The sequence below is a fragment of the Lissotriton vulgaris genome, chromosome 2_1 (assembly GCF_964263255.1).
Source record: "Lissotriton vulgaris chromosome 2_1, aLisVul1.2, whole genome shotgun sequence".
Lineage (NCBI taxonomy): Eukaryota > Metazoa > Chordata > Amphibia > Caudata > Salamandridae > Lissotriton > Lissotriton vulgaris.
Genome location: NC_141687.1, coordinates 1,020,618,560 through 1,020,631,160, shown reverse-complemented (window position 1 = coordinate 1,020,631,160; position 12,601 = coordinate 1,020,618,560). Strand labels below are relative to the sequence as shown.

Sequence of the window (12,601 nt, the reverse complement as noted above, 5' to 3'; positions counted from 1 at the left end):
ACCAGAAATAAGCATCCTGGGACCGGTTTCGGATTCACAATCCTCATCAGCCAGGTTATCTTGAATCCAGTGGCAAAGTGAGCAAGGGACTCACGTCTGAGCATACCCTGCCAACTTAGGGCGAACAAAGCGATACAAAAGGGGAAGATGGACGGAGCGTTTGAGCAAATCAAACACTCACCCCCAGTCAAATGATCTGGGTTTAATCCATCACCATTCTTTAGCTCACTCTGCCACCCCAGTTCAGACGTGGCCATATGCAAATCAGTCTGACCCTGTGCCTCATGGGAACAGTCCAGCCCGAACTGCCAAGCCATCTCTTCCCTGGACCGTAAACAAGCATCCTGGGACCGGTTTCGGATTCATAATCCTCATCAGCCAGGATATCTTGAATCCAGTGGCAAAGTGAGCAAGGGACTCACGTCTGAGCATACCCTGCCAACTTAGTTAAAATGTCAGCATCCTTCAAAAACCAATAAATGTCTAAAAAAATAACAGAGCCATATACATTGCGGGCTCCTTAGCAAAATGAGTGCATTTATTTTTGAATTGTATACATTTTGTTTCTGTGCCTCCTTATTGTCTGCACTGTCACACTGCACAATGTTTCAAATGATTGCCACCATTGTTATGGATGTTTTCTGGTGAATTATCGATTACTGGTCAATCTGCCATATTAGCATGTATGTAAATGATAAAATGGGAAGGAATTTGACAGCACTGGTTTCATAGCATTAATTGCTTATATTAGTATTGTTTTTATGAGGTCATTCTCAATGCTTTTGAAAATGTGTTACATGTTCTCCATGTGAAACACAATGCCCCTTTTCAGAGTGAATAGGGTGCATGAACGTGGCTTGTTATGCCCTGTGGTTGCTTTGCAACCTTTGTAAGTGTATAAGAAAGATTCAAACGAAGTGTCTAAATGTTGAAAACTTTGTGTGTTTTGACAGTTTATTTCTTTATATGAAAGAAGGGTGGTATTATCTTGAAAGGGTTTCAACATTAAATTCCGATATGTTCAAGAGTTTATACTTTGTATTTGATTGATAGGGTTTCACCCTGGCAACGTGAGTATACCGGACTTATTATTCATGCAGCCCATGTTTATCCTGTCGACCATAATAGAAACCACTGAAGAGTACATAAATATGCATTATAACCCAGCGAAACGTTGGGTGACACTTCCTCTATTGACTGTGTTAGCATGTTCCAGTTGTCCACAATTAAAAACAAAGACATAAGTCCTTAGGCTGTGTAGAGTGCACAGGTCGTTTAGCTTTTCTCATTTAGGCCACTCTGATGTTAAGGGAGTGTAATACTATGGGGAAGTGTACCTTGGAGCTTAAGCTGTCCGCCTCTCACTTGAGAAATGTGTTAGAAGCCTAGGGCACTAGAGAGATCCTCACTACAGAGTTAGGTAAGACAACTGTTAGTAGGGAATAAATTAAGAAAACAGAATTGTCCAGTTTAAAAAGTAAAGTGACAGTCCCCAGGGCAATGTTCCACTTCCTACAGATATTTCCACTTCCTACAGATACTCTACTACAACCCTTACTTGAAGAGGTCAGCTTTCCCACTATTACCAGTTCCATTACTAGCTTGAAAATTAAATATTACACCTTACTATTGTTTTATATTTCAGTAGCTAAGATTTTAAGAAACGGACCCAGAGTCTCCTGTACATCCAGGTTGCAGAAACCTACATTTCTTGACTGCATTAGCCAGTATTCAATTTAAGATCCTACATTTGAATGGGGCTGGCCCCCTACTTAGGGAACTGGCATAGATCGCTCCTTAATGCAAGAGCTGTCAGAAATTAGGTCTGTAAGACCCAGACCCCCCTCCCCATGAGTCAGGCTGTTGTGTCCTCAAGGAGGCTACAGACTTTCTATTGTAGGACTATTTTCGCTCTGAGTCTCGCATGAATGGGGTTATACCTGAAGCCGAGGAATTTGCTGGTGCATTAGTACTTGGCTTTTGAAAGGGCGAAAGAGCTGGGATACCCCAATAAAACAACCTTCATAAGAAAACTTAAGACTCTAAATGAAGGGGATGGCAAAGGAACGTAGATTGGGAGCTATGTCTGCGAGGGTAGCTGCAAACACTGCAATCCAGGCTCTGTTGAAGCGAAATAGCGGGGTAGAATCCTTCACTGCTTCTTAGCAAGATGCTAATAATGTGTTTGCAAGTATATACAGCACCTCACCAACTCTAATTCCAATGTAGAGGATAGCGTGGAGTGACATGAGTTCTTTTAATTCGTAAGCCAGTTCCCTACAGTCTCTCATCAGACTGCCTTTGAGGAGTATGTGTGACAAGGAAAAAGGAGATGAAGCAGTACTTTTGGCAATGGTTGATGGACCCAGCATGAGCTGTTTTTCCTTTGGGTGACCAGGAGGTTACAAGCTTTGTACCTGAATAGAAGGTCATTGTTTTTTGTGGCGTGTGTTCCAAAGAACTGCTGATTATTATATTTTCTCCTTTTCTCTGATTTCTTGTTCTGTGATGTCATTGCATACAAACTGTGTATTGAGAGTTTTGTTGTAACTTATGAGATGGTTTTAAGTTTCTTAGGAGAGGTTTGTTTCTGATTGGCTGACCCTGGAGCGGCTGGTTGCAAGACTATTCTCTCTGATAGAGCGGATAAACTGTGATCGTTGAGATGCCTTTTCTTACCTGCAGTTCATAATCATAGGAGTGAGTGATAACAGTTGCTGTTGTTATTGTAAATTACTGCTTGTGTATGACCAACCTGCTTTTACCTGGCAAATGTAGATGCACCAGTATCTGTTGGTAACAAGTGTTGTTGAATGCCTTAAAAGTCAATTTATTGCATATTGGGCTATGTTGGGATTATTTTCAAAGTTATGTATTATTATGTATTATTCAACATTGTGAAGCATGTTGGCACCCAACTATGTGGGATCTCTATGCGGAGTAGTTTGTATTTAGTTTTATCTCTTGTCTTTTGTAGGCGATTGTGTTATCGTTGAGTGATGTTGGGCTTCACAGCAGCAATATATAGATAATAGCCTGATAATTCAGGAGTGCCTCACTTATACACTATAATGAAGGGTGAGCATATGTTTTTTGAGTGTTAAAAATATACTGCTCAACAGTAGCTGTGCTCTATCAGCATAGCTCCTCCACTCCTAGCATCTCCGATCTAGGGGTTAATTCTGATAAGGATTCTATCAATAAGAGATTTATCTCTCAATGGAGAAAAATATACATTATTTTTTGGGCTGTAGCAAAGATGGATTAGTCAGACATTGGTATTAGTATGCTCAATTCACTATGGAAAATACAAATGTGACCCTATTATACAGTTTATACAGCTAATCCAGTGTAAAACATTTCAAGCAAGAATGATTCAAAGTATTACTTATGTGCCTGCTAGAAAAGCGAAACAAATTAAAGCCCAGTGTGTAATTTTCCTTGTTTACTTCTTAGATTTTCAGACATATGTCTGTGTGGGCAAAAAATGCATTTTTGCGCATGTGGGATTGCCCTTGAAACCGTTTGGAAGGGGGCCATGAAAATTAAAGGGTTATCTGTTTCTGCTGTAAAGCATCACACGATGCAATTTGTTGTCAATTATTGACAACGTCTTGCCTTTTAATGGCATTGAACATGCACTGCCGGATTTGAGCTTTGAACATATGGAATATAGCAAGGCAACAGTTCCCTCCATCATGTATAATGCATTTTCAGAAAGCTAGCTTAAATAGACACTATAACCGTAGTATTTATGTCCTTGGTGGCTTCAAAACATGAAAGAAGCATGGCTTTTATATGTGACTGTTGAGTATTTTGGTGTAATTTGGAACCATCTACCTAATTGTCTTATGGTATGGTACTAGAGCGTTAGCTACATGGCTTCAGCGCTTATAGAATATATCATATGAAATAAATCAATGTGATGTGTTGGCACTGCCCTGTGATTTAAATAGGGTTCCTAACTATGGTTGGTACATAATATGGTACCTTAGTGAAGTCTTCAGTGATGTGAAAGCATGTGATCTGGGGTTTATGTATGAGCTAGGACACACAGTGATGATGGGCCACCAAACACATATGGTGAAAGCCTCCCTGTAAAGAGCACCTTTATATATAGTTTTATTAATTTAAACCTTAACTCAACCCAGGTAGCTTTGGCACAGAGCAGACAGCCTTGACATAGGAACACATGTACAGTATTTAGCAGTAACAAAACACAAACTCTTGAAATAGGACAGTAAAAATCCAACAACCAGTTTATAAAAATAGAGAAAAATGTAATGAGACCAAAAGGAGAAAATTCAATAAGGGTAATTTTAGATATGAATTTCTAAAGTTTTAAGGTAAAAAAAGGTAATAAAAAGTAAAGCAGCAATTAGTAGTCGCTGTTCGCATTTGACTGGGGCCTAAGTGAGAGTTCAGGTAGACTGCAATGGAGCGCATGTGTTGGACACATCAACCAAGTGGTCCGGGTTATCAAATATTTTATGTTCTGTATTATTTTCTGAAATGGAAGTCAGACTCCTTTAGCAGGACAGGTTTTCAGGCTGTATCCACCAAAGTCTTCTCAAAGACAGATAGCTGTTGGACAAGTTCCGGCTGAAGTGGTTGGTTTTAGCCCAGAAAGGTAGGAGCTTGAGAAATTCAATTTTTGTGACACCATAGTCCTCTTGTCAGGCGGATTGTTTTCACACCTTAGTTTGGTTAAGAGGCCTACCTTTGGACTTTTTTATGGATCTCATTATACTCCTGCGGGGCAACATTGGAGATGTGTTCAACAATGTCCTCTCTAATTCGACCACAGTTGGGGGCGTGGCCAAGCCATCCACCAAAATGGACGCACGGCATTGAAGCTCCGGTGCCCGATGCCCCTGAAATAACAGAATTGACGTGATCCGGTAGACCATACTACTGGGAAAGCCACAGAGAGAGAGAGGGAAATGCTGTGGTGATGGGACTGGGGGTAAAGAACCCTGCACAGACCCCTTCATTGGCCTTCCTTCGGTTCTGCAATGGCGGGCGGAGGCGTGTGGCGACCTAGCCTACCTCGGAGGCCCCGTGGTGATAGGGACCATGGGTGAGAATGAGGCTGGAGCAGCAGTGCTTCACTGGGTCCCCTGTCTGCCCAGGCCGCCCAGCCGGAGAAAAAAAGAGATTTGCCCTCGCTGTCGCGACCAGCCTAATCTGAGGTGCAACACCCATTAGAAGGGCTCTGGTGAGTGTGGGGAGACGGGCCGCAATGCCCACGGCCCAATAAAAGCGCTCATCGCGGGGGACCCGACATAAGAGGGTCCTCAACACGGAGATCACCTGCGCGGTTCCCCGTGGATCGTGGGTTGAAGCCAGGTGGAAGTACACATTGCAAGGACCCGGCACGGATGGCCTGTGCATCCCAAGGGCGGAGGCGCCTCCCGTCCCGGGCCCAGAAAACACTCTCCGAGTCCCCTGCTGCACCTGGATTGCGGGTGAAGACACAGTGGAAGGGATCAGCGCAGAGGCCTCTGCAGCACAAGCCATCACCGCCTCCACCCCTCCCCCCCGCCAATCCGGGCCCAGCAGTTTTCCCACAGGCCCACCCCTGCGGGTGCATGCCCCTTCGCTCTGGAGACAAGACACAGGAACCGCGATAGGAAAACTTTTAAGGGGGGGGGGTTGCGGATACAATTCCAACACACCAGGAGAAGGCTTCCCACACCCGAGCAGCACCAAAATGCGCTGGTCTGGGGGTGCGGGCCGGACAACTTCCAGAGGAGCGTTGGCACTTCAGGCCTGCGAATTGGCCGCCTTTAACCCAGCAGGAATAGTACATGGCAAGGGGAGCCGGCACCTCGGACCCTGGGGAGCCCACATAACCAAAAGCACCACCACACGTAACTGGGCGGGAAAGCCGGGTGCTGCGGACTGACGTGTCGGCCCGAGCGGGCCAGATCCGACATCGCATCCCTTACTCAGCAGCGCCTCACTAACTCAAGATTATAAAGAAGAAGATTCAGTTTTGATGAGAGACCGGTTTAATCAGTTAGCCTGTATAGTAGAACTTTGACAGCGCCTATTCAAGCCATTATCCCCTTGAGTACAAGCTCTTCAGTGCCTAAAGACACTGCACTTGAAAAATGGGTTCCATTGCTTGTTTTTAACTTCTCTGCCCGAAGACGCAGAATAAGAGTTGGGCTGGTATCTCTCCCAGATCGATGCATGGAGTGAAAGACCTATTTTTGACCTGGTTCCCGATATCACTTTAGAAGCAGGTGCAAGCTTTTGAGGTTGGGAGCCTTGGTGCGGCCAGATTGTGACAGGAGTAAAGTATGGCTTGGCATCACAGACATGTTTGCATTTAAGAATGGACAACATATCAGCAGTATAGTACATAAACAAATTAGGAGCAGATCTTTCAAAAAGTTTGTCGGATCAGGCCGGAGAGTTTTGTGATTTTTTTTTTTCCGGACAGGAACATTACAGTCAGTGCGGAGTAATTGCAGAGTTAGCAAAACTCAGTAGTAAATTGGAGGTCTTGGTTTCTTCAGGACAGGAGTGACTGGGTGCTTTACATATCTGTATTCCTTGTACTTGATCAATTGTGGGTTCCTCTACAGATAGATCTATTTGCCTCTTGCCTGAATTCCAAACTTCCTCAGTTTTATAGTTAGAGGCCGGATTAAGAAGCTGAGGCAGTGGACTCTTCCCATCAGTCTTGGTCATATCTAAAACATTACGCTTTTCCATACTTTGTGATGATTCTCAAAAAATTGGTTCAAATCAGGAAGAACAAAGTCACTCTGGTCCTAGTCACACCATTCTGAGCAGCACAGTTTTCACACTTATTCCCTCTTTTCTCCCTTTCTAGTAGACCCCTCCGGAGATCTACTTGAGTTGGTGTTAGCAGGTCATCTTCCCCTGATAGCATGGAAGGTGTCAGGGGATCATGGAATATCCCAGGCCTTTAGCAGGAGGCTTTATCTGTTTTCAAAGATTCCTGGTCTCGGGCCACTAGAGCAGGTTATGAGTATGCATGGTCAGTTTGGGTCGGCTAGTCTATGGAATGGCAGGTAAATCACGTTTCAGCTTCTATGGTGCTGGGAGTTACTTTTTTATCGATCCTTTTTAGCAGGGTAAGGCCTACAGGGTGTTTAACTACCTATTAATCCCAGTTGGTCATGAGTTAGTTCAAGAGGAGATGTTTAGCAAACAATTTTTGGGGTGTAGTGCATGGCGATCTATCTACGTTAAGATTCCTCATGGGCTAAGATATTCATTTGTTTGTGATGTAAGATTTTTTTGAATTTTCTGTTGCATTGAACAAAGCAGCTGGTTGCGAAGCTCACTATGCTCTTATGTTTAATGTTTTTTTAGAAGACTTTCAGATGTTAAAGCTTTCTCCACAGGGTGTAATATTTTTATGCCATAAGGAAAATTAAAACTATGTCCAGTCTGTCCTTTTTTCCTGATTGTGAAAAGCTTTATGTAGTTCAATGTTTGAAACTTTATGAGGTCCAAAATGTTGTTTCAGTCTTCATTTGACTTTGTAGTTCTTCATATCTATTAAAAACAACTTTATCCCTGTCACCTTCTCTACCTTGGCTAGATGGGTGAGATTGATCCTAGGGGAGGTTGGGCGAGATGCATCGATCATTGGAGCCCATTCTTCTAGAGGACAGTGGCATCAAAGACTAATGGAAGACCTCAATGAACGTTGCAGACTGGTTTCAGGACTCAGCCTTTACATGCTATTATTTTAAGTTTACTGTCCGTGCTTCTCACAGTTCTGTTGATAGCATTTCATGTCATAATTTAGCTATCTTGACAGAATATTTAGATTTTATTAACGATGCAGAGGCGAAGATTATCCCACCCTTCATCTTCCTTAATTCATTTTTGGTATGTTTTTCTTTACCTACAGTTCAGTAAAATCCTGTTAGATGCTCCTCGGTAAATTTGGAGGATATGCTGGCAGTTGGATTTTTTTTCTGGACTCACAGGAATGTAAACAACGGTTTCATTATTGCGGTGCATCTTTTGATTTTGTTCACCGAGACTGTCTAATGCTTATTGCATGGAGCTACAGACAAAGAAGAGGAAGTGCTGTCTCAGTCAGGGCTGTTTTAACTTGAAACTGTTATGTCATCAGGACCTTTACAATGTAATGTTCTTGTTCATCTTTTTGGTTTTGCAAGCTACCATTTTTTATCTTATTTTTTTCATTATGTATTATGTGTTTTTGAGTTTGCCGCTAGAGAACACAGTAAAGAAGGTTTGTCATAATATTCGCCTCCATGTCTTTAATAGAATCTAAACCTCCTGTCATAATAGAGGGTGAGTTTTTACATTGTCAACAGGTAGTCTATCGTCCTTTTTCTTGGGAAATGTGATAAGTGAAGATTACTTCCTAGAATAAAGCTAACAAGGATAATACTGTATGTACAGCCTATATAAATAGGTAATGTGCCATTGTACAGCTCAGTGGTAGTTGACCTTCAGCTTCTTCTGTCATTGGAAATCTGTTCATTGAGGTTTAATACCTATGGAAAAGAGGCATCACATATAATGGCTTAATCAATTTCTGAAGGTGGAAAGAATCAGAAATTAATAAAGGATATGATAATAGAAGGATATGTTAGAGTCATTTCAGAGCTGTTGCTAGCACACACAAATCCTTGATAGGAAAAGTTCAGTGTTGTCTTCACACTCTCAAACCACTAATCCATTGTGTTATTTCACACAGTCATTAAAAAAGGTTTCAAGTAGTCCATCCCGAGAGAGTCTTGCACAAATGAAGGGTACAGCAAAGGACTCAGTGAGAGGCTGAGTTTTTATATTGTTAAGAAGTTGAGAAACACTAGGCATCCAAGATCTGAGTTTAGATGATGTATCAAAGACCAAGATCGTGCCAACGTATCCTGGATAGGTGCTCACAAGGGTATGTCTTTTGTTTCTCATACAGATTGGGCCTATACCACTGATTCTGTCCTTCCATCAGTGGGGCACTTGGGCTTGTTGGTTTCTTCACTGGATTCAGTGAGGAATTTAGATTTGTTGGTTACTTCACTTGCTTCTGTTACGCAGTCAGGATTACTTTGGTGTTCTCCCTCTTCTGTGTTATTTTGTCAGCTGGAGAAGCCTCATTATGATAGTGGGTGCGTTAAGAACAATAGATAGTATTAGTGAAGAGATTCTGAGTGACAACAAACAGACAACAAGAGCGAAGTTAGACTTTTCTTTGATTTCATCCAGTATTCTGAGGTGAAAACCATCCCTCTTATTATCTATTATCCTTCTACAATTTTATTTTATGTATGACCAACCCAATTTATCAGCCCCTGCTTTCAACTGCTGTGTGTGGGTAGAAGATTCACTTTCATGTACATGTACTATATAACCCCCAGGAAGGTTTACATCCTGTATTATATCCACAAACGTCAGGGTCCTCCTACAGCAGCTGAGTGCGTACTTGGGTATGCATGGAAAACAAAAGTGATTCACTGCCAGCTCCTTCCACATGTTCCTTCTGTTTTCTCTACTGCACCAGATTTTCTTCCTTGAGCCAGTTGCAGGCCACAGTACTTGCTTTTTGCCTTCCTATCTCCTTATATATGTAGCTGGAAGATATGTTTATCAGTAAGGTAAATGGATATGGAATTAAGAATAGTACATTTATAATTGGCAGCACACTGTTAATGTGATGTAGTTTTAGTCCATATGGGGCGCTCAATTCTGCTGCACTCAATATTGTGAAAGGGCGCTGCAGCTGCTAGATATTCTAATTCCTTCTGAACCAGAAAACAAAATTTCCATGTGCAAGAGATCATCCAAATCCAAGGAGACTATTAATATAAAACAATCTTTCAAGAAAGTACTTTTGAGGCACCATAATATTAGTTGGCATGACACAGAGACATTATGCAGTAATGTCACTCGTACAGAAACCTATGTTAGCTTGGTTTTGGGAACAACACTCTCGCAGTGGGGTGCCTGGACTAGACCAGCATGTAGCAAGAGACCAAAGGAGTCTTGAAGTAAGTTGTTGGTGCTGTATTAACGACTTAGCAGCAGGATGCCGGTTCTAAGTGCCTTACAATAGCTTTGTTGGGGAATCAGAAAGCTAGTTGAAACTCAAGGCTAATGATGTTATTAATGGTACACTTAAGTTCATACCCTCAGGATGAAATCCTTGGAAGATTATTAAATATCATATGAAGCAGTAATTGGTTGTCCGTCTGAGATTTTAAGTTTTGTTTTGAGGTTCCTGAGGCTCTCCTTATTTTGGGAGAGAATAATTGCATCTTGAAGGACGGATAGATAAGCAACATAATTTTGGTCCCATGAATCGAGACATTTTCAACAATCTAAGGATTGTGAAGATGGAAACTTATATAAATATATCTAAATTCAAAGAGAAATCCAGGAGTTGTAGTATGTGCATATGAAGATTAAATGTTGGGAATGTTCAGAAGATTATTGTACTGCATACATGAACCTTACTTTTTTATTGATGTTGTTATGCTTCTCAGTTTAGGCTTTGAGACAGTTTGGGAGAAATGCAACTGTGGCACAAATAATTTGCATACACATATAAATTTGGATATTTGCCTTAAAACCCCTTTTTGTGGTCTTTCAGATTTCTGGGTAAGACATCCTTTTTAGTGATGATAGAAAACTGGGAAATCTGGAAAAAGCATGGCAGAGACACTTAACAAGGCATATGAAGCTTTCCGCCTGGCCGTAATAGACAGGGATAATGCACGTAAAGAACTTAAGCAGAAGGTATGTATATGTTTAAAACTGATACAAATTCATATTTATACATCATAGTAACTCACATGGTACAACAGTACAAGTTTTCTTTACAGGTTCATGCAGTCTCTAATGTTTTACAGATTTTGGAAATGGTGGTAAAAGTTTGAGTTCCTAATCTGTTGTTTTACAACATTGTTCCTCTAGATATTGGTGAAAAACCTGTCCTGTTAAATGGAATACAAGACTCCAGCAAACTAGAATATGAAGTTTTAATCAATGTATGTATGTGTGTTTATGCAACTTATCACAAAGATAGCATAGAGAAAGGCAAATCGTACATCCCCTAATAGAATTATACAAAGTAGTGAACCAACAAGAAGAAATGGTATCTCCATCTGTTCGTTTTTCAACATGGTGCATCACAAACCAAAACACTCAGCTCCCTCAGGTGTTACCTATGAGAGCAGAAGATACTGTAACCCAAACACAAATATAAACAAGAGTTTGGAGCACACAAGGTTGCAATACAGCCTGATAGTAATTGTTAGGAAGTGTCCATAGTACTTGAAGATTCTAAACGAGAAGTTGTATTGTGTTGGTTTGAAGAACATCAAATTGTAACCATGGGTAGAGTTGACCAGTCTTGTGAGAGCACAACAGCCATCTGTTACATCCTCAATGGGCTTTTTCAAGGCTAGTTTATCCAAGATATAGAAACTGTCGGAGTCCCGGGCACTACAAGAGAAGGTTGGGAGGATGTTAGATAACTGCTTATGAAGTGAGCTATAGGTTATATGTTGTGAACATGGTCAGCTTCTTCACCAGAGTTTTGGAGTGAACGATTGTTAGAAATTGGGATTGTTGGTTGACTAGGGTATGAGCCCAAGTCAGGCAGCAACCACATTCCTAGGGTAAGTGTAATCAAACCCTAAATTAACCTTTGGTCACCCTCTGCCAGCGTGGCTCAGAGCAGTCCGGCTTAACTTAGAGGCAATGTGTAAAGTATTTATGCAACACTTCAAACATTAAAACAGTGAAAACACCACACAAAAATAATTCACACCAGATTTGTAAAATAGAGTCTAATTTATTAAATAAAACAAGACCAAAACGACATAAATCCAATAAGTAGAACTTGAGATCTAAATTTTTAAAGAATAAACTGTAAAAAGCGCCTATTTGGGCTATCTGATCGCGCTGGAACGGGGGAAAGCCAAAAGTTCAGGCTGACTGCGATAGAGCGCGAGCTGGATCCAGGGACCCACTTGAGCGGCCTGCTGAAAAAAAGTACCTTGATCCTGGTTTGCGTTTAGGAAGATGTGGGCTGTAGCCAAAGCGATGCATCAGTTCTGATCCCGCAACAGAAGGAGAAGCGTCGGTTTTCTCCAAGCAAAGTCGGCAATGCATCAGTTCACGGGGCAATGCAGTGGTCTCGAATGCAATGCAGCAGTTCTGCTCCTGATGCAGAGGATGCGCCGATTCCGAGGGGGATTTGCTGGTTCTGAAGGTGATGCACTGGGTGCACTCCACATAACGACGAGGTTATGCCGGTTCCTATTCACGCAAAGGCAAAGGCAGAGAGGCACCAGTTCTGATGCCCGCAATGGCGAAGATCCGCCGGTTCTGATGAGGATGGGTGGCTGAAGAAGCACCTTAGGCCTTACTTCCAATGGTCCAGGACTGGGGTGGCACCACTTGGCAGGGCCAACTCATACATGGCAGGGTCCCGGTGCAGAAACAGGTAATATGGAAGTCTTTCATGTCCCTGAGACTGCAGATCAGGAGGCAAGCCCTTGGAGTCACTCTGGATTCAAGTGATGCAGTTCCAGTCCTTCTCTCAAAGGCAGCAGGGGAGCACAGCAAGGCA

At 42.1% G+C, this 12,601-nt stretch overlaps 1 protein-coding gene across 2 annotated transcripts in view; it reads left to right on the top strand.

Annotated features, from left to right (window-relative positions):
- Positions 1 to 12,601, top strand: part of TANK (TRAF family member associated NFKB activator) — a 225,733-nt gene that overhangs the window by 41,884 nt on the left and 171,248 nt on the right. For both annotated transcript variants that reach the window (XM_086956619.1, XM_086956620.1), the window contains exon 3: positions 10,616 to 10,761. In XM_086956619.1, coding sequence (XP_086812745.1) covers positions 10,675 to 10,761 — 87 coding nt within the window. In that variant the 5' untranslated portion in view covers positions 10,616 to 10,674. The remainder of the gene's footprint in view (positions 1 to 10,615; positions 10,762 to 12,601) is intronic.